The 22,567-nt window shown below is 38.7% G+C and overlaps 1 protein-coding gene across 1 annotated transcript; it reads right to left on the bottom strand.

Moving 5' to 3' along the window:
* Window positions 1-1,829: 1,829 nt before the first annotated feature.
* MRPL39 (mitochondrial ribosomal protein L39) lies at window positions 1,830-20,644 on the bottom strand. Its single transcript, XM_054579566.1, has 10 exons — window positions 20,508-20,644; window positions 19,520-19,726; window positions 17,647-17,786; window positions 14,949-15,048; window positions 13,963-14,030; window positions 11,673-11,785; window positions 9,175-9,240; window positions 8,112-8,265; window positions 4,611-4,658; window positions 1,830-1,903 (listed from the first exon to the last, which is right to left on the bottom strand). The coding sequence occupies exons 1-10, from the start codon at window positions 20,569-20,571 to the stop codon at window positions 1,856-1,858; spliced, it is 1,008 nt and encodes a 335-aa protein (XP_054435541.1). The 5' UTR covers window positions 20,572-20,644; the 3' UTR covers window positions 1,830-1,855.
* Between the last annotated feature and the right edge of the window lie 1,923 nt (window positions 20,645-22,567).

Here is a 22,567-nt window from a genome sequence, read left to right as displayed (position 1 = left end):
TCAAATGTATTCCCAAAGAAATGTACAGAAGAATGTTTTCTGCAGTACTGTTTATAACACTAAAAAGTCAAGACCATCCTCAATGGTTATCAATAAAAGAGTGAATTACTCATGAGATTAATCATACAGTATTTGATAAACGGAATGCTACAGAGCTCTACATGTATCAACCATCTCTGCGTGTATACTACATGTACCAACATGCTAAATGTGAAAACATAAGCTGAGCAATTAAAGATAAATTGCCAAAGGACATTCATCTTTAGTTTTAAGATCCACTTATCTTTAGTTTTAAAACAGAAAATATTATACAATGTAAATCATGAAGGGTAAGCATATGCACTAACAGGATAGTGTTTCTTCTTGGAAGGAAATGATATGAAGACTTCCAATGGATAGGTAGATTTTTCTTAAAAACAAAAGGATCTGAAGGGAAAATGTTAAAAATGGTTAAATTGGGGTGATGGCTGTATGTCAATATTCTCATTTGAAAACAACAGGATCTGCTCCAGCAAATTCAAGCAAAAAATGAATGGCTCACAAGTCTCAGGCTCAGAGATCAGGTGACACAGCTCTGAAAAATGTCACTACACCACAGTGTCACCGCAAGGGAAAAGCTACAGAGCACAGACCCACAGCCTGCACCAAGGCATGGGACCTCTGCCACTATCACCTCGAAAGCCATGTGTCACTGTCTCAACAATATGGATCCCATGTGCCATTCTGTTTTCACAGTGTCACTTCCAAATGTCACACAGGTATGTCTAACTGGCGAGACTTAGATACCTGTCTGGGCCCAAGCTGCAAGAAAAGTCAAAAAATTAAGTTTCACTCTGCTACTTAGTGAGAAGATCCATACAGTGGGGGAAGTCACCAGTTGATGTTCAAGAAGTGCCAGATGCACTCAAATAGGAGTTATTTTCTGTACTTCTTGGTACATTCAAAACATTTCACACATTTGCCAAGGAAAAAAATGTCAAAATATGATTCCACAAGCAACAAAGGGAATAAATCTTCAGATGAAACCTGTGCACCAAGTCCAGAAACCAACGTGCTCAGGCTGGAATGGGAAGAAATTTTTTTAGCAAAATATTTTAAAAAGACTAATAATCAAGACTTGCCCAAGGCATGAGGAAACAGATACTCTCAGCCACCACTGTTGGGACTATCATTTGGCTAGGATCAGGTGGCATCTGTCACTAACTCCAGTACCAGAAATCCATTCCTAAGGAAGTCCTGATGCGAGAGCAGCACAGAGGAGCACGTGAGAGCATGTAAGTGAAATTACCTGGGTCCCAGTTCCAGCTTTGCCACTTGCCAGCTCCATCCTCTTTTAGTTTCCTTGTTACCAAATGGAAACACCCTCTCAGCAGGTTGTTTGGGTGGATTAAATAGAAAGGTTCCATGTGAAATGGCCAGTGTATAAGAAATAGTTAACTTGGTAAACACTCAGTTAATCTATCTATACACAAACACTTGCCATTTTGCACAAGGATGTTTACTGCATCACTTTAAAATAACAAAAAACGGAAACAACTAGTATGATCCTATTACGTTTTTAAAAGATTCCATTTGTATTTGTACATATAAGTTTGTATGTGTAGAAAAGACTAAAAGGAGAAAAAATGCAAAAGAGTGTTACAGCTTGGGAATATAAGGGGACAGGGTTATTTCTGTGAGAAATATTTTACTGTAAACAACATAAGTTGTTTTATCCTTTAAGACAGGGGGAGGGGAGTGAACATCTGTATAAATCTTAGGGAGAGAAGATAGCTAATCTTTAGAAACACACACAAACATTATATAAAAAACTTTTATTTTAATTTACTATACATGTTTAAATTTTAGGATGTTACTAGGTAGATGTACTTTCCTCTGCAGGTTTAATTTGATCTTCAGTTACCTGTAAAAATAGGAATAGCTTTAACTTTTCTAATAAACACTTTAGTTTTATCTTCACCCACCACTTAAAACCATCCCACAGTCCGTCTCTTACAATGACCTTTGTCGTTCTCCCTCAGGAGTAATTATTACAGAAAGTTAAGTAGGAAGAGAAGAAAACATACAAGGCCAAGTTTCCAATCTAAACGATCAAGTACAACAATTCCAACCTGAGGCATATATGTAGGTTTCTCTAGTTTGCCATTTTATTTTTCATCTATAAGATGAATCACCAGTGTAAGGAAAATACCAGCCATGCTGCAACAAGGTATTTTAAATCTATTTTGTTGGGACGTATAATTCTATTTTGAATATAGTATGTTACAAGTTTAGTACAAATAAGATATCTGCATGTCCATACAGTGAGTCCTCACTTAACATTGTCAATAGGTTCTGCGACTTTAGGCCAAATCACATATGAATAAACCAATTATATCAGAGACTAATTGATATTAAAAACAGTTAAGTTCCTCCAGCATCTCATTAACGTTATGAAACGAGGTTAAATGAATGAAATGCACTGCTGTACCTCTATCCTATGTCACTGAAGCACATTAAAGAAACAGGGTCACCCTCATCACCCCAAGACCTGTTCCACCTCTTGCATCTGTCAGTCCAGTGAAGGGCCCAACCCAGCTGCCACAGTTCTCTTCACTGCAGACTCAACTGCAGCCATTCGCACTGCCATGCGTGAACTTTAAGAAATCCTCCTCCTCTATGCCCCTAGTAAGAGTGCTGACTTAACTTACAGCTATCATCCACGCTGGCCCCAGAATGAGCTTTTAAACAGGAATAGTTGCCCAACAGGTCACTTCCTTGTTAAATTCTCCAGGTACCCCCAATCCCCTTCAGGAGGGAATTGCAAATTCTACGTTATGGAAGATGAGCCCTACATCTGTTTACGACGAACTTCTTTGGACTCATCACCCACCCTACATGTGACAGTACATTCAGATTCATCTTATATTCACATGCTCTCCTCTCCCCCATGCCTCTATGCAAGCAGATTCTTCTGAGATAACTCCCAACCCATGTCCCAGCAAATTATCTGCCTGGCCCCTTTTATCCATCCTCTAAAACCAGCTCAAGTAGGAGACATCAGTTCCTGGGAAGCTTCCGTAACCAGCTCCCAGCTTGGTTTGGGTCCTCCTCCCCTGTATGCCAGAGGCGCACATGTACACCCCAACTGTCTGCTTATGTCTAGTTTTCCCATTAAAGTAACTTCCTGGAGGTCAATAGTAGGTTTTCTTCACTTTTGTACCCAGGTCCGGGAAAACACTCAGTAAGTCTGTGTTAGTTGAATCAATGGACCATGCGGATAACCTACTCTCCTTAGACAAACAATATGGACAGTGGAAGAAGAAACTTGAACCAGAATAAATGCATCAAAAACAGCTACTCACTAATCTCTACTAGGTATTCTAGGTTACTGCCTGCTATTTTCCGCATTTTTCCTTGCTTTAAAGTACTCAGTTTTTATCACGCTTGAGTTTCCCCTAATTTACACTCATTTCTTCTCTAGTTTCTTCATCTAAAATGATCGTGACCAACCAAAGCAACAAAGTTATTCCATCCATTCAAATAAACTTTCTTATCATGAAAAAAATTACATAAACTTTATATGACTATTATGGCCAAGTAGCACCTAAACAATAAATTCCACCTATAAATTCATTAATACAGATGAGGTGTAAACATCATCATAAAAATAATCAGTAATATATTTATTAGGTAACCCCCCATGTGCCAAATGTTGGGTTCAAAATTTGGGGTTACGTGTATATAACAACCCCTGTAAGGGTTAACGGATTGAATATAAATGTAACAGCAAAAACAAACAAAATTATATGAGGAGGTATATAATTATACAGAAATCGTATGAATGGATATTTGGTAAGCCTGAGAACGTTTCGGGGAAAAGGTGACACTTGGGCAGAGTCCTGAAGAATGAGTAGGATGTAAATAGACAGGAGAATGGAAAATGGAATACAGATGGAAGAAATGTCATTAAGAAATAAATAAACTTGAAAATAAGTTTGATGTGTGTGCTGATTGGTGTGCTTGCAAGCCTGATTAGAGTGGAAAATAGGGGAACTGGGAAGGTTTCACGAGGCTAGATTACACAGGACAGCTATCCATTAATCTAAGCAAAAGAGGAACAGGTACGCTGTGAAAGGGTGAACAGGGATGGCTATGGTCAAGAAATATAATCACCCCTACTGATGAAATCTAAATGTGAATGACAGAGTAAACCACAAACACAGAAGTGTTTAGATTTGATTTTTCAGGACATTTGCGCATTTAATATGTCAACAGTCAAGGCAGATTTAAAATATATCTGACAAGTCTTAATCTTTTAAATGTCCTTTAAGTACACAAGAAAGCTATCATGAGACCTAATTAACATGATTACAACCTCTAAAAAGATTACTTCTATACAGTAATATTCTTATTCAAGTTCTACGTTATCATTTCCATAAGATTAACAAAGAGAATTAAAAACTACAGTTTTTCTCTTGCCAAAATACTACTGGGGTAAACAATCACAAAACTGCTTTAGCTGTTGAGACAACTAATTTCTTTCTTCTTTTCTTTTTTTGTTGTTGTTGCTTAATTTCAATGAATACTTCTTTGCAGAAGAGTACTCATTAGCTGTTAAAAACACTTACCAATTTCCGAGACCTTTCCAATAGCTTATTCCATATTGTAAAATGTGCCTTGAAAAGAAAAGATTTACTATGAATTCAATAAATCAGTAAAGTTAAAATAAAAGCAGCTAAGTCTCTATACAGGTTTTAAACAAAACAAATACATAATTAATTAGGCAGTACTTAAATGAGGCGAAATGCTTACAAACATGGATTAGAGTAGGGAAAAACGGTCGTATATGGAAGAGATGCTTTGTTTAACATTTAAGGAAAAAAGTTGTAAGCACTGAATATGCTATTCTTCCTCTTTTATTCTTCTTAATCATGACTATCATCGAAGGCATTCCTTATAATGAGAGGCAAAAATCTGCTCCCCCTTCCTGCAGGTAATGGCTCTTTCCTTAAATAGCCGGTTTCAACATGCTACAGGTCATTCTTCAAATCCTAATTACAAGGCGAGTTTCATTTAAAACCAGTGTGACATCTTCACATTGAAATGGCAGACCTAGGAGATTTAGCACATTACCCAAAAGAACAAGTAAAAACTAACTAAGATAATAGTAAAAATCACAGAGGCAATTTCCTTAATCCTTAACAATCTTATGTAGCAGGGGATTATCACAATGTATTAATGAAAACTGCAAAGTGTGTAACGGCCACATCAATTTTATTAAGTCAGTTGAAGGGGAAAATGAGGGATATGGGCCGACAGTGACTATTTCACAGTGAATGAGCCGGGGAAATTTATAATAAAAGGCAAAATTACTGAATGGTACATGCAAACTCTTCCGGAGAGGAGCAGCACTGGTTACATTCAAAAGGAAAACCACGCCCGGCTCAGGCAGAATGAGCAGCTGAAACAGAGACCTTATGGTGTGGCTGGAATTTAGTGGGTGATGGAGAAAAAGGTACGAGATAAAGTCAGAGAGGTAGGCAGCAGCCAGATAATGAAAGACTCTATGAGAGAGGATAAGGGTTAGAATTTGTTTACCAGACACCATTGGGAAGTTTGGGGCAAAGAACTAGATGATTTGATTTGCGTGTTGCAAAGGTCATTTTGGCTACCAAGTAGATAACACGCTGTGCTGACAAGAATGAAAACAAAGGAGGGGAGTGAAGAGTATGAGGGGCTTGGATGAGGGCGGCAGTAGGCGAGGTGCTCTGCAGTCGATGGACTCAGGATACGCTCTAGAATTAACAGCTGAAAGCACCTCCTCACGGAGGAGATGGAGGCACGGCGGTCAGAGAAACAGAATCCAGGATGACCGCCAACAGGTAAATGATGACACTGTTTTCTGAAAGGAAGAAAGCTAGCAAAGGAAGCAGCGATGTACAGAAAAATCACATAGGTAAAGGACATGTATGCTAAAAATTACACAATGAGGAGAGGCATGAAAGAAAAGTTAAATGAAAAGATAAACTGTATACTGTGTTCATCAACTGAAGACACACTACAGTAAAGATGTCAATTCTCCCCAAAGTGATATAAAGGTTTAACATAATTCTTGTCAAAATTCCAGCACGACTCGTTGATATAGGAAAGCTTACCCTAGAAAGGATAAATGGAAAGGCAAGGGGCCTAAAATTGTGAAACAATTTTGATAATGAATAACAACATGGAGGAATTATTTTACCTGATTTCATGACCTATCTATAGCTATAGTAATCAAGACTGTGTGATATGACAGAGGGACAGACACATAGATCAATGGAATGGAAGACAGAACCCAGAAATAGATCCACACAAATATGTCCAACTGATTTTTAACAAACGTGCAAAAGCAATTCAATGGAGAAAGGACAGCCTTTTCAACAAATGGTGCTGGAGCAATTTGATATCTATAGGCAAGAAAAATGAACCTTAATCTAAATCTCACACTTCATACAAAATTTAACTCAAAATGGACTACAAACTTAAATATAAAACTATGAAACTTTCAAGGAAAAAAAAACAGGTTATAGGGCTAGGCAAAGAATTTTTAAAATTGATACCCAAAGCTTGATCCACAAAGGGAAAACCGATAAAATGGACGTCATCAAAATTAAAAACTTCTGAGTTCAGAGGATGAAAGGACAAACTACAGAGAGCAAATATTTGCAAATTACATATCTAACAAAGGATCAGAATCTGTATTTTTTTAAAACTCTGGTAACTCAACAATTAAAAAGTAAACAATAAAATTAGAACACAGGCAAAAGACATGAACAGACATTTCACCAGAAAAGATTTACAAATGGCAAATAAGCACATGAAAAGATATTCAACAGAATTAGCCAATAGAAAAATGCAAATTAAAACTACAATGAGAAATCATTACAGGCTGATCAGAATGACTAAAATAAAAAATAGTGACAACATCAAACACTGACAAGGATTTGAAACACTGATTACTTGCGTTGCTGGTGGGAAAGCAAAACGGTACAGCCACTCTGGAACTCAGTTTGGTAATTTCTTAAAACACTAAACATGTGCCTTCTGGGCATTTATTCCAGAGCAATAAAAACATGTATTTCAAAAACCCATACACAAATGTTCATAGCCTGTCTAATCATAACAGCGAAAAAACTAGAAACAACCCAAATATCCTTTAACAGGTGAATTGGTTAAACAAAGTGTGGTACATCCACATCAAGGAATATTACTCAGCAATAAAAGGAAATGAATTATTAATACACTGATACAGTAACTTGGATGAATCTCCAGAGAATTATTCTGAGTGAAAAAAAGCCAGTCCCAAAAGATTACTTGATGTATAATCCCATTCCTGTGACATTCGTGAAAAGACAAAATTATAGAATGAAGGAGAAAATTGTAATAGTTGCCAGAGTTGAAGAACAAAATAAAAATAGTTGCCAGGGACAAGACCCAGGGGTGTGGGTGTGAGTGGGTGTGCCGATAAAAGGCCAGCACGAGGGACCCTTGTTGAAGGAACTGTTCTGTATCTTCACTGGATCACGGCCCATACGCGAGTTGTGATATTGCACTATGGCCTTGTAAGATGTCACCATTGGGGAAAACTGGGTAAAGGGACTTGAGATCTCTCTGTATTACCTCTTATAACTGCATATGAATCTACAAGTATCTCAAAGTCAAAAGTTTAATTAAAAAAAGAAAAGAATCAGCAAGGCTGAGATCAATCTGGAACATGACAGGCACTGGGTCATGAACAGACCATCACAATTAGGGAGAAGAGTGTGCCAAAAGTTAGGCCAAAGGCATTCCCGAAGGTCTTACCAACGCGCAGTCCAGGATTCCTCAATACACCCGCTCCCATACTAACTGAAAAAGTTAAAAATTCTATCTCAATTTGACTTAATTTTTTCAACTAATGTTTCTTCTATGAATCATCTGGTTAACATTCTGGGAAAAACTCTTTTTAAATCATCCACCTGAGTTTATAAAACACTAGTGTCACAACATAATGAAAATTAAAACATTATGCCCTTCGAATCGGTATAAAATCAAGACTGGACTCATGCCCACACCCAAACTGGACAACCTGAAACTTTAACTTTACTTACTCTTAAGTGAACAGGTAAAGAAAGACCCTGGAATCTCCGTACAAGACTGGACTGGGTGGCCTGAAGGTTGTGAACCGCTGACACTTCATACTGGAAACAAATACTTGTTCTTGGAATAAGAGGGCCCTCAGTCACATCAATGAAGTCACCAAATCTGATTTGATTTTAAAAATAAACAAATAAAACCTCAATGTCAAATGCTTTACAATACATTAGGGGAAAAGAATCTATTCATTCTCTTTGCTGCTACATGCCTAATCGAAAACATTCTACATGGTTCAATCCCATCTCTAATAGACATGTCATGAAAATCTGACGGGAAGAGGCTAAAACTTTGAAAATTCAAGTTAAGTGAACCTTTTTCTAAGTTAGCATTGATGATATAACTAAAGGTTTGTAAGATCACCGAACACATCATGCCATCAAGTGGCTCCATTGTCTAAAACTGACAACCTACAACCTTACAACTCACTGCAACAGAGTTTAAAATTCAGTATGTGCAACAGACTGTGTCCAGAAACAAAGAGCAGTTTTCTGGAGGAAACAAGTTCAGTCCAAATCAACAAACATGAAGCTGAGTAAACAGCCACGAAGTCAATCTTGCATAATGTGTTGTCTTATCTCTCTCACCCTTGCATCAGTGAGCACACTCCAGTTTAACTAACTTATATGTACTATCAGTAGTAACGAATTAGTCAGAATGCATATTTCTGTATACACATGAATCACCGTGTACAATTCATAATCATGGATATTTTGCTCCATTTAAAAATTGTCTTTTAAAAATTACACTTTTAAACAATGGTTTTCTACCCTTGGAATACAGAAATAAAAATAACAACAAAATGAGGAACCGAAACCACTACTGTTCCTGAAGGTAATTTAAAGCTTCCAATTACTACCATATCAAAGCCACGAGCAAAGCAATGGAAAGTAAGGAAATGAGAATAACAAAATACGATACAAGTTCATCTTTCTTAGGTGTACACTACATTCAGGTAACAACAGAGCCACACCTTACTATAAATTAGCAGAGCAGTCAACTTTTTTTATTTTTACTTACCTGTGCAGTGTGACTATTCTCTCAGGGTTCTGAGATGCCTTCTCTTCAATGAGATCTATTTTATATCTAAAAAGCACAGCAAAGAAATAAATTTTAATTATAAGTATACAAACAGGTGTTTAAAGAAGCCTTTTCTCTTCCTGTTCAGTCACAGTATTTGAAAGAATGGTTTACACTGGGAGCCCCCTCTTCCTCACCCCCCACCCACGCCCCACTCCCTTCGACCCGGCCACGCCTCACGGCTCCACCAGTGTCTCTCCAAAGCCTCAGGAGCCTCCCTGGGGCCAACCTGACGGACACTTTGGGTCCTCATTTCTTAACAGCACTGCTCACCTCCACTGCTCAAAATGCTTATCATTTTAGCTGTCTGGCCACTTCTCTTTTTCTGCCCTTTAAGGGCTGTGTCCTAGACCCTCTTTCCACTCTAAGGACCCCCCCTGAGCCAGCTCCTTGGTTTGCACAGCTGAATTACCACTTACCCATTTACATCTGCCACATCTCTGCTTCTAATCCACATACCTCTTCTGAGCCCCAAACTGTACATGCGAGACCCTACTGGACATCCACTAGGGCGCTCCACAAGCACTTCAAACTTCCAGACTCTCAAAGTGAACAAAAAATTACCCCTTCTTTTCCCACCAAACTTGTTCCCATTCCTAGCTTAGGAATGAAAGAACTTAGTTCTCATGTTCCTAGCTTAATAAATGATACCGCCAAACCCCCAAGTGTCCAAGTGAAAAACTTGAGGGATTTCCTTAATTCCTGTTTCTCCTACCACACCTTCTACACCCAGTTCATTACCAAGTCATGTCAATTCTGCCTACACATCTCCCAAATTTACTCCATTTTGTCAGTATTGCTAAGAGCAGAGATGGAACCGCGCAGCGCAGGTTCAAACCATGACTTCACCACTCACTTTCAAGAGCCTTGTCTCTTCACCCCAGGGTGCTAACGAGTATTACGTGAGCATGTGGCAAGGTTGGGACACGTCAGCTCATGCAGGAACATCCACTTACTGACACACCCATTCTGTCAGAGCCCACCCCACTGCACCCAAAGCATCACGGAGGGAGACACCGCCCTTGAATACTTACATCTCCTGACCCACCTCTAAGAGATGCCCCTATCCCCTGGGAGCCAAAGCCAAGGCCTGATCACTGATCCACTGTGAACCATCCAAAACTCTTCTGCGCCCTCAAAGTCGCCCTCCCTCCCCAACACATTCAACTAAGATACCAAAGTCCTACAAGCCTCTGCTAGACTTGGACAGCTGAGGATGTGAAAGAAAAATCTTAGCGTATGCAGCATGAAAATCTTGAGTGCTGTCCAATATGGTAGCTATGGAACACTTAAAGGTAATTAGTCCTAACTGAAATGTGCCTTAAGTGTAAAATGCACTCCACCTAGTATGAAGACCTAGTATGAGAAGGAGAATATACAACATCATTACCATTTTTAATGTGGAAATGATAGCATTTTTAATACAGTTTAAATAAACTTTATGATTAAAATTACCTTCACCTTTTTTTATTTTCTTTTTTAATGTAGTCTCTATAAAATTTAAAGATAGCTCACATTATATTTCTATTGGGCTGCATGACCCTAGAATTTTGGCATGGTGACCTAAGATGCTCTGATGATGCAAGAAATTTTCTTAAAGACTCACTGGTGGTTTGGTTCTATAGTTCTACTCTTCCTCTTGTTCAGTTAAAATAGTATATTCCTAACTGTTTCTAAGTACACTGGTTCCAGGATATGCTAAAAAAAATGCTCCAAGAAAAAGAGTTACACCAATTAATACATTAGAAAAATTATTGCTTTCAATATCTATTTTGGGAGGGTTTAGAACAAATGTGAGTAAATGTTTTTATGCCAGCATTCTCCAAATTCAGCTGAACACAAATGTTTTTCAGCATGTTAATTAATGTCCTATGGAAGAATATTCCTGAGGCATATCACTTTGAAAAATGTCAAGCCAGAGTATCAGTCAAGGAGGCTTTCAGGAACTAACCACAGAATATACCTATTAAAAAATATATCTGATATAAGCTAAATTTTTATTTTTTAATCTTTTTCCAACTGAATTTGCTTTTACTTAAACTTTTTTCTGAATTTTTATATTGTTTTTAAGAATATAAAAAAATTTTTTTTTCAGATTTTATTTCTTTATTTTGAGAGAGAGGGGCAAAGAGGGAGAAAGAGAGGGAGAGAAACATCGACTGATTGCTTCTCACATGCCCCCAACTGAGGATCTGACCCACAACCCAGACATGTGCCCTGACAGAGAACTGAACCAGCAACCTTTTGGTTTGCAGGACAATGACCAACCCACTGAGCTATACCAGTCAGGGCAGAATATAAAAACTCTTAAGAGCTGAATTTTCTGGTAACGGAAAAAAAATACAATAAAGATTAAATTTTTTAAAAAGAGCTGAATTTTCTTCATTACATATAAATTTGGGAGGTTTAATCTTGCTGTAAAGGAAGCGAACACTTACTTGTTGTGTTGAAATATTTCTAATGCCACTTTCGCATCAACCTCCAGAGTTTCAAATGGAAGATCTTTATAAATTAAAATATGAGCATCTTTTGTGAAAGAACGTAGGTTCTCCTTAAAAATGAAAAGTATTAACATTTATAACAATTTACTTAAAAGTATTTCAACATAAAGCAGATAAGCTAATTTATATGCTTAATATTATAAATCTAACTAAAAAAAAGCAAATTCGTCAGAAAAGAAAGTTATTAATTTGCAATAATTAAATATTTGGACCATGAACTATAGGATTGGCAATGTCTCCCAACTCTACAAACTATAAAACTTGTAATTAAGATATCAGCCTGAATTAATAATTAATAATTATTAATCCCACAAATTTTAATAAATTTCATTCAAATTATAAAAACTTATATGCTTACTAAAATGATATAACAAGTAGAAATGCTAATAAATAAGTAGTAAGATGCAAAAATCTGTTTATACAATGAGTAAAATTAAGCTTTTTAAATGCATGTGGAAAAAATTATTGTTTATACGATTCAGAAAGTTTCACCAGGCAATGTAATGTCATCATTGGCCTGTTCCAATAGTATAAATTTCTCTTTAATGAAAATATCAACTTTGCACGATGAAAACGATTGATTAATAATACACATTATCAATTCTTACAAAGTTTTATAAAAACTATAATTAAGTTTTCATACTATAAATCATTACTAATAACTAATAGCAAAAAGACTGATTACTATTAGGCAAATAATTTTTGTAATAAAGTTCTTTCCATAAACCCTATCTTTAGGCTTTTTCTTGCATGAAATAACTTCTCCACTCTTGAAGGGGTAATTGACTGTGTAACAAATCTACATTCACGGTTTAATGGAGCTGAGGCTGAATTTAACTCCCCCCTCCTTTCTCTAAGCCGCCCACACAGCCCCAAGGAGCCAGCTATTACCTAGTCTAGTGCATTTCTTTTTTTAAAGTTTCATCTTTAAAAAAAGGAAAAGGCAGCAAGTTGCATAGATAATGAGAGTTGAATCCTGATCTTACTAGTTTTCACTTAATTCCTCCAATAAAGAACCTCTTCTTAAATTTGGGGACATGCTTGGAAAGGGAGAAGTTATAATGACACAAATCCAGAGACTAGGAAGAAGCAGTTCCAATTCCTTCCTCGGCCTTCCCCCTCACCTCTCACTTGGCCTCTCTTCTTCCCTTTCTATCATCTTTCCCGTTTCCTTCCTCTTTCCCTCTCAATAGTAAGGAATAAGGGTATGATTATAAAGGAAATAATTTTCACAGCCTGAATTTAATCTGGATCTGTTTTTAAATTCTTGCTTTTAAGAACAGTATTTCACTAAATCTAAGATGTATCACTAAGGAAAAAACACTACCAATTATAATCCTAAGAGGCCAACTACTATAAGAAACATTTGTTTTCAGAGATAGTAAAATGTAAAAAAATGTACACAGTGGAACTGACCAAACAGTGTGCTACACCATCTCCCTTTTTCTGACTGACAGACTTCCAATCTGTAGGACATACACTTCTGCTTATTACATACACTTCTGAGAACTGGGCATTGGCCTATTCTCCCCAATCATAACTAGGTCTCTAGGCTTGAGTTCTGAAAGCCACAGGCACCCCCACCACCACTCGCCCCAGAGCTCCTGAACCAGGTCATCCTTGCTAGCCAGGCCTCGCTGCTCCCCAAGTCCCAAACAACAAGGAGCACCACGCTACAAAGGGAGACCATCCACAAAGAGCCTATTTTTTGGCTATGTCGTTTGTTGCTATTCGGGTTAGCTTTGTCAAAATATGACGCACACTGCCCCTCACCCCTACATGCAATGCAACCCTTGCACACAGGGAAATCACAGGCTGCAACAGGCGAAAGGGTTTAGAGCAATGGTTTTCAAATTATACTCTGGGGATCTAAGTTTAAGGCTCCAGGCTCCCCACCACGACATCAGCCAAGTTAAGCTTCTATATTTTATATCCTGGTCATATTGAGAACCACTGTCTTCAGGAAGAGAAGGGGCAGTACAAGGAAGAAAGCATAACGAGAAAAGGTCAAGCAGGACATTGCACTTCCACACAACTGACCGTGCTGATGTGAGTGCCTTCATTCATGTCTCTATTTTAAATATACTGAAAAAGCAACCACACAGATAGATAAATAGATTCTTTTAAATATCCTCAATATGTCGCACCATTCAATAACACTAACACAGGAATATCTACCAAAGGATATCACAGAATCTAAAATTAATACTCCAAAGAGTTTACTTACTTTTGTTGGCATCCAGTCATCAAGTCTCTTATCCAAAACTACGTCATAGCAGAAGGCTCCAGCGATTACTGTAAATCCAGCCAAAATAAAAAGCAAAGTCAAATCTGTTAGGGTAGGAAGTTACCAATTTGCAACAATTGAATATTTTGAGGGTTAGCAATCTCTCCAAAGTCTACAAATTATAAAAATGTTACCAGTATCCCAGGTGCTTTGCCAGAGCTCTACCAACTTTCTCCCATCCAAAGAACTAAACTTTTATTAATCCAAAATTGCCAGTATTTCTGAAATGTTCAAGTTTTCCTCATAAATGTCATCATGATAGAGATAGTCACCAGATACATAAATTCCAAAAGAACAAGATATTAAATAAGGAGATAAATGACTAAATGGGCATGAAATGGTGAATTTTTTTGATATCTCCTACATATGTTTATTTTTGTTTTGTTCTTAAAATCCTTTATGAAGCTTTTCAGATTTTTGGTTGTACATATTCTATATTTTTAAAAATATAAATGTGATCCTACTATACATACTGTTGTAAAATCCTAGTTTTAGCAAAATTACAAGAAGTATAAACTCTTTCATTTCCCCAAAATGATGGCCCTCTCCAGAGTCGTGGCCGTTTCTGGTGACATAGTACAACCTAAGTGCAGCTTTGTCCAGAAGTGTATTTATGCTCCTATTTCCTCATCCTCCATGTATTCGATTTGGAAATAAATGCTTTACATGGTAAGAAATAAACAGTGAAACAATGTAATCACATAAAATTCGCATTCAAGACAGACATTCTCCTCTAATTCTATTATATTAATTATTGACATCCATTATTAAATAAGATGGATTTTGTTACCACAGAAACTGGAATGCATGTATGATGGTAATTTATACTAGATAAAAAAGAAATGAACTCTATACAACATCAAAAATAGGTACCAAAATATTCAAAGATTACAAAAAGTATATTTATATTGATATGTGAACATTACCAGGAACTTCCGGGGCTCTGACCAAACTGACTGTGTATTCATCTTTGAACGCCCTCTCGATCACACAGCCCATCATCATGGCGCAGGAACGCCAATAAGCCTAGAAAAAGAAACAGACGCAAACATACCCACTGAGAATCACTGAAGTCTATTCAGCATGCAAACCGAGGATGGCTTTTGACCTAGGAAACATTTCTCAATTGCCTGTCCATCCTCAGCACGCAGCAATTAAGGACCATCAGGCCATGACATTACCTGTAGTACCAAACTAAAACACTAACTTTGTATATTAGCAATGTTTCCGTGCAAGATATCAGACACTATAATGTTTATCAACCGATAATTTTATTATCTGGTAGTAACTTTATTTTTAACCCAGGATAAAGTTCACTTATTAACAAATGCACTAAAGTAAAAAACTATATTAGTATATACCTGTCTATACCATATAGGAATATGAAAGGAAAACTCAACTTTCAAGAATTATTTATGACTCCTATCCTATACCTAACAGTGTATACATCACTCAAGTTAAACATATTTAGGTCAAAGCAACCTCACTATTTACCAGGCTCTCATTTTACTAGAACATTTTGATTCACAGACATGCCTGATACAGGTATCCAAGCAAGGACTTTATCAAGAGTCATAGAGTAACACAAGTCCTGCACATGCCTGTCTACCTTATGTCCCACACTAGTACTGCTGTTAGTGGGCACTTGATTTTTATCAGCTCTTCTCCACATCTAAGGACAAGCATGGGCTCACTTATCTGTGTGTGGCAGACTGTTCCAGAATATACTCTACACAACCACATTACATACACTAAAAATAAGTATAAACACAGGCCTTAAAGGCAAGTACTTCTTCACCTATAAATGTTTGTAATGTCAGTTGAATTCCAGAAACAGAATGCCTATATTTAAATCTAGGCTCCACCACTTCCTAAACTGGTAACCTTGGTCAAGCAAGTAAACCTCTCTTTGCTTCAGTTTATTTAACTGGAAAATGGAGATAATAGCACCTAATTTATGGGATTTTTATGAGGGTTCAATGAGTTAATACCTATAAGTCACCTATGACAGTGGCTGATAGCTAATAAATATTCAATGATGGCTATTACTACTATTGGATTGGCCAAAAAGTTCGTTTACTTTTTTTCTGTACAATGGCTCTCATCGTGCTTAGTTGTCTTTAATTCATTTGAAACAATTTTGTTAGATTGTAGTGTGATAGCTGTCATATCAGTGTGCATTTAAAAAAACACTTATCAAAATTGGTGAATTTTCATGCAGTTGTTTTTAATATTGAAGATGAAAGAAGATACGCAATATTTTTGGCATGTTGTGCTTTCTTATTTCAAGGAAGGTAAAAATGCAACAGAAATGCAAATAAAGATGTATGCAGTGTGTGGAGAAGGTACGGAACGATCGGATGTGTCAGAAGAGGTCTGCCAAGTTTCATGCTGGAGAGTTCTCACTGGGCAATGCTTCACAGTTGGGTAGACCAGTTGAAGTTGAGATCAATCAAAGCAAGACATTAAATGAGAAAAACCAAGGTTATATCATGTGGGAGGTAGCTGACATACTCAAAATATCCAAATCAATACAGTTATTGGTAAAAATGAAAAATCTGTCTCTTATTTTACGGAAAAAGCCATAGACTTTTTGGTCACCCAATATCTTGTCTATCATTTTCTTATTTCAGTATTTCATTTCAACAAATATTATTAAATACCCATTGTATGTCAGTTAAGGACAGGTCCCATAAGGGACATGATCCCTGTCTTCTCAGAGTCAAATTAAAATTAAATATTAAAAATTAAATTTAAATTCAATATTGTATCTCGGATTTAAATTAAAATATTGTATCTAGAGACATCAGCCAAGTGTTTTGAGGCCCTGGAGAAAAGAGAGATTAATTTCGAGAAGACACTAAGTAGGTTCTACAGAGCAGATGGCATTTTAATTGAACTATAAAAGATAAACAGGACTTTAATTGGGAGGAAAGAAAATACTCAGAGCTGAGGGAATAGCATCAGCAAAAGCAAGTAGGATAAGACAGGATAAACCATTTGTGACCACGCCCTCTAGTGTTGGGAACAAAGAGGAAGTGGGACAATGCAGTGGGAGGGGAGGCTCAAAGGCAGGCTGAGGTCAGACGGCACAGGTCCCGGGAAGTTGCGTGAACAGTTAGCATGTAGGCAGGTTCTTCGGGGGTAAATGCTCTGACTAAGGGTCATGTCACTTAATAAAGCTCTTACCGGACTGTTAAGGAAGACTTTAGTATTTGAAAAGGGAAGTGGGGGAACAAAGAGTTTCAAAAGTTCTTGAAATAATCCAGAGAATTATTGGTCCAAAGCTGAATTCCATCAGTAGCAGTGGGAATGAAATCACTAATATAGAGGGCGATCAGTAAGTGTCAGTTGAACAAAGATATAAATGTAAATGTCATGTCATATCATTTTCTCAAACCAAAATAAAGAGAAATGGGTGCCACGGGTTATTGTTTGAACTATGAAAAGCCTAATCTAACAAGTAAAACACAATCTGGTAGAGTACATTTGACCTTGGCTCATTTCACACTCCAAATGTGCAAATGTGTATATTTGCACATTTCACACTCCAGAGAAAATAGATTTTAATAAAAAGGAGAAGAAAAAAACTGGGAATGAGGGAAAATATGGAGACAGAAATACCTTATTAACTTCTCCTGGATCACAATCTTTGAAAGTAAGAAATTTAATTTCACAGGACTTGTTCAAAGGCTTATACATGTCCCACGGCTGTCCGTCCACAAGAGCCAGAATGGACTTCCTGCAGTACCACTCACTTAAATCTAGGGATTTAAAGAGATTGAAAGTCAGAATCTAACCAAACTCAAAGTAAAAAGCTACATGTTTAAGTGCTATATTAGGAAATAAAACAGGGAGGCAAGATTCTGCAAGTTATCTTCTTTTTGTTTTGAGATAAAAGTATTATATATTATCTCTGTAACCAACAAAAAATAATACCCAACACACCCAATGTGTTGTCGATTAGTAACAAAATTAACCAAACCATTTACAAAACTCATTAAGGTTAAGTCCAGTTTGAAATTAATTTGTCAATCATTAATTAATAAAACAATTTTCCAAGAGTTAGCAACATGGATATATTCAGATATATGCACACAGCTTAGAAGGAAAAATATATAACTATACTTTCATAGTAAATCTGTTCTAGATGGGTTTGGGGTCTTCCTCCCAAACTACCTCCCACTTCCCTAATTAGATGGAGTTCAAGTACACAGCTACCCAAAGAATTGATCTAACTGCAGTGTCTAAATTATCAGCTACTATATCAGTTCCATAAAGGCAGGGATCATGTCGATTCTTGCTCACTCATCAGTATATCCAGAGCCTAGCGCCAGGCCTGAAATACACTAGATACTCGACGTAAGTCTATTGAATGACTGAAGGTATGAATGACAAGCGAGTCTCAGGGCAGAGGTCATGCTGAGTGTGGTTCAGAGCTTCGTTCATCTCTCTAGGACACAGAGTCTACGTGATGTGAATACAGCTCCGTAGACCTGAGCTCCTCTTACCCTCCTCTGTAATCTAACACCTGTCATATAGCAGAGGGTCAGTGAATGCTCAAAAAACAAATAAGTAAACAATTACATAAATACTAATTCAAATGCCAAAATAAATAAACATTGAGAGTGTATACTTTATAGGCCAACTTAAGCTGATAAAGTTGTCACTTAAATGGAATCATTACTGAGTTTTTCCAAAAGTGTAAACAACACTGTTAGTCATATACATGCATGAGAACACGGGTATATATCTATTTGGGGTGGAGGCTTCCTAAATGTAAATATTATCAGTTCTACCAATGCTATTATACAAGCATTTTGACCACAAATAAAAATATAGGGCCCTTGTTCCCTTCATTTCCACACCAAATCACACATGGTCCTAGTTTCTCCTTTAAAATATGAACACGACATCTACACCAGTCACAGGTACAACAAACATTTTTACCCCAATCACATTCACCGCATGCACATTTCCACTAACACATTTACCACACTTGCATGTAAATGTAAACAAAAACACAACACACAAAGAGGCAAGTGATAAGCAGATAAATGATTTAAGTTAGGCTATAAAGATTAGAAAGGAAAAGAAGCCAAAATAGCTGGTCATCTAAAGCCAGGATAGTAACTTTACCCCAGAATCCTTTAATGAGACCCTCATGGTGACTGTTCCTGTTACACCAGAGTACTGGGTAAAAGGAACAAGCTACTAGTAGCGTTGTTTTCCGGACGGCCCTGGTCTCCTCAAAACAATGATAACGCCCTATATTTAGCCATAATAAAATAAATACCAGCACAACCTGGTTACAGTAGCAACTTTGTAACACCCATTGTACCCTCAGGTGCTAAAGCAACAGTGAACAGACAGTAACACATCAGACAAAGGAGAACTTCTGCGACACTCAAGACAGCAACCTTGTCGTCTCTGCACCAGTCCTCCCACACGGCTTAGACTAAAAGCAGTTAAAACTGCATCCCGATTCGTTACTTACGCATGGCACAACTATAAGGGGTTGAAATGTTTTTATTCATCACAAACACAGTGCCAGGGTCAGCTTTCCCAATGAGTTTAACTTCAATCTTCTCGGTTCGGGGAGTTAGTGATAACTGCCTGTTTTTCTCTTTATTAAAGAGGTCATTCTGCATCTCTATCCGTTGGGTCGGTGACAGCTGAGGAGCTGGTGATGTTGCTATCAACCCTGTGTAGAAATGACAATAAACAAGCACGCCAAGGAGATGAGTAACGTAGTGCCAACCCCATGCAGTCCTACTCCCGCTCGCATCACCGTCCCCCCACAAGGAAAGGAAAGGAGGCAACGTAATTGTAAAGCCGTTCGTCAAAATGCACTCAGGAGTCAAGTTGAACCACTTTCTAACAGTAATCATTACAATGCCACCGAGCCGAGATCCACGCCTTCACTTCAACTTGGCGCTTTCACCCAGAGAGCTCCATCTGTTTCCCACCGATTTCCTCAGTCATAGTCCACTCTGTGGTTTACAATAAAGGGGCGAAAGGCAACCAGGAAGTGGTGTCAAAACTAGAGCAGTCATTCGGCAGGTGAGTAAAGTCGCTTTGGTCAGGTTTTGGGGACAACGAAACTCCAGGGGGTCGGAGGTCCCACGCCAAAATTATCAATATCTAGGTGAAGACTGCGTTTATTTAACAAGCCCCAAATAACAGGATCTAGCAAGGCAAGTACTCGTATTCCAACGGGAAAATAAGGATATGTTGCACAGAGACGTGGGCTCCTTCCCAGAGACGCCCCAAACTCCTCCAGTGACCCGGCCCCCCACCTCCCAGACCCCCTCACGTTTGGCATCTGTGCGCCACAGGCCAGGAGGGGGTGGCCGCTGCAACCGGGACTTAAGTGTGTCCCCTGCCTGAGACCCGTGGAACCTCCCAGGACCGCCCCCCGCCCCAGTCTGGGCGGGCACCCCCTCTAAAACTCGCTGCCCGTCCCCACGGCCGCCGAAACTCACTCCAGCCAGCCCCGCCACTGGGGGCGGCCCGGCAGAGCCGCAGCCCCCACACCCCCGTGGCCATTGCCTTGGTCCCGGCCGTAGGTAGCGCCGCGCACAGGTCCTCCTTTGTCCTCCGCCCCCCGGAAACTCTGAGCGCGCGCAGAGGATTCCGTAGGACAATTCCGTTCCGGACCCGGTGCCGGGGCTGCGCGCCTCCACGAGGAGGCGGTTCGCGGCGTGCAGACGAGCAATCGCCGGAAGTCTGGCGTCTAAAGCTGGGGCATGGCCCGGGGCGCGGAGTGGAACGGGGAGGTGCTGAACGCTGGGGAGGCCGGTCCTCCACCCCGCAGGCCCTGCAGGAAACGAGCGTTTCTTTTGGAGCGGCTGCGCCCAACACGCGTCATCACCTTCCGTCGTCCGCGGGTTCCAGCCCGGCCGCCTGGGCGAAGCCCTTACTTCCCGTAAAGAAGACTTCTGGGGAGAAACTTTGGGGAGGGATAGCTTCCGTTTACTCTTGTTTTCGTGGTCAGCCCCGCTGTCCACGCCGATGACATCTTCTAGCTCGTGGTTTAACTCTCGGTTTTTCAATGGTGAGTTTTTATGTCGGCTGCAGCGGGTGTGCGCCCGGGTACTCCCATTTAGTTAGCCGTGTTGTCTCTTGTTCGCTTAATAGAGATTTGTCGAGTGAATGAATGAATGAATGAACAAATGCCCTTGCAAAATGTTGCAGAGCAACTGTATAATTCCTTTATCATAGCAGGATGTTACTGCCATTGAAGAATGCAGTCCATAGGTAAAATATGGAGAGCGTTTATTCAAAGTTATTTAATGCAATGACTTCCTCGAGGCGTGTAAGTTTACAAGTTCAGCCCACAGCCTTTTCCCACTGTTCTTTGATTTGCAATGGGAATATACCACCACCAGGGGGAAGCACTGGCTAAGGAACAAATGCTATAACAAGGCGGAGGGGGGACGGGTCAGAGGAGGAGGTGGGAACTGGGCCAAGATGGTCATAAGGCACAAACTTCCAGTTACAAGATAAAAGTACTGGGGATGCAGTGTACAACATGGTGACTGTAATTAACAATACTGTATTGTCTATTTGGAAGTTGCTAAGAGAGTAAATCCTGAAACTTCTCATTACAAGGAAGAAAAATTTTTGATAACTCTAAAAGGTGATGGATGTTAACTGTGTTTATGATTTTGCAAATATACCTCATGTTCGTGCTGTACACCTTAAACCTAAGTAGTGCCGTGTGTCAATTATAAAACTGGAATTTTAAAAGACCCGATGCCTAGATAGAGCAGTCTCCATGGCATGAATTTTGTTTACAACTGCATGGGGAAGGTGTAATAATCCTCATTTTAAAAATAAGAACTGTAAGAGGCTGAGCTTGGATTTAAACCTAGACCACGTTTATTAGGTCACCTCTCATTTATGATCCTTTTTCAAACCAGGATCTGTGTGTGTGTGTGTGTGTGTGTGTTACACACAGACATACATACACATACACACACATGATGTGTATGTATGGTGTTTGCTTTTCCTTAAATTTGCGTGCAATTATTCCTTGGAAAGCTCTTTGTTACACTAGTATTTTAGAGTCTATCTCCATTTAACCCCATCTAGCTGCCTTCAGAACTTTTAGAGTAATATTTAATAGAGCCTCAGAACATAAATTTAAGCAAGTTTAATCATTAACCACATTGGGAGCAGTATTTGAAAGTCGCAAGTATCACAGAAATGTACTTGTTTGGAAGGATATTAGTAATAATGTCCAATAAATATTAAACATATGTCAATCAATTGTGTTCATTAATTCTCACAACCAAGTCACACAATAGGCATAATGATCCCCATTTTCCAGGAGAGGAAATTCCAGTTTGGAGGGTTTAAGAGACCTACCCACAGTAGAACTTTGGCCAGCAATTCCCCAAAATATTTTCTTGCACCAAATCTCCTTTCTTGCTTCCTTCTTTGTCAACCTCCTCCCCAGATCATTTTTTAAAATTAGATAGGGGTTTTTATAGATTTCAGAGGGGAATGGAGGGAGAAAGAGAGGGAGAGAAACATCAAT

Source organism: Pteronotus mesoamericanus, unplaced genomic scaffold (assembly GCF_021234165.1).
Source record: "Pteronotus mesoamericanus isolate MK-2021 breed Mesoamerican mustached bat unplaced genomic scaffold, CSHL_Meso_final contig_116, whole genome shotgun sequence".
Lineage (NCBI taxonomy): Eukaryota > Metazoa > Chordata > Mammalia > Chiroptera > Mormoopidae > Pteronotus > Pteronotus mesoamericanus.
Note: the sequence above shows the minus strand (reverse complement) of the source record. Positions and strands in the feature narration are given on the sequence as shown.

What these genes read in the sequence shown, in the direction of transcription:
- MRPL39 (XM_054579566.1), bottom strand. Translation starts at nt 20,571, where the DNA reads ATGGCCACGGGGGTGTGGGGGCTGCGGCTCTGCCGGGCCGCCCCCAGT. An exon ending in ATCCAGGAGAAGTTAATAAG is followed by an intron (nt 15,049 to 17,646) that starts GTATTTCTGTCT and finishes TTCTTTTTCTAG; the next exon opens with GCTTATTGGCGTTCCTGCGC. An exon ending in ATGACTGGATGCCAACAAAA is followed by an intron (nt 11,786 to 13,962) that starts GTAAGTAAACTC and finishes TTCATTTTTAAG; the next exon opens with GAGAACCTACGTTCTTTCAC.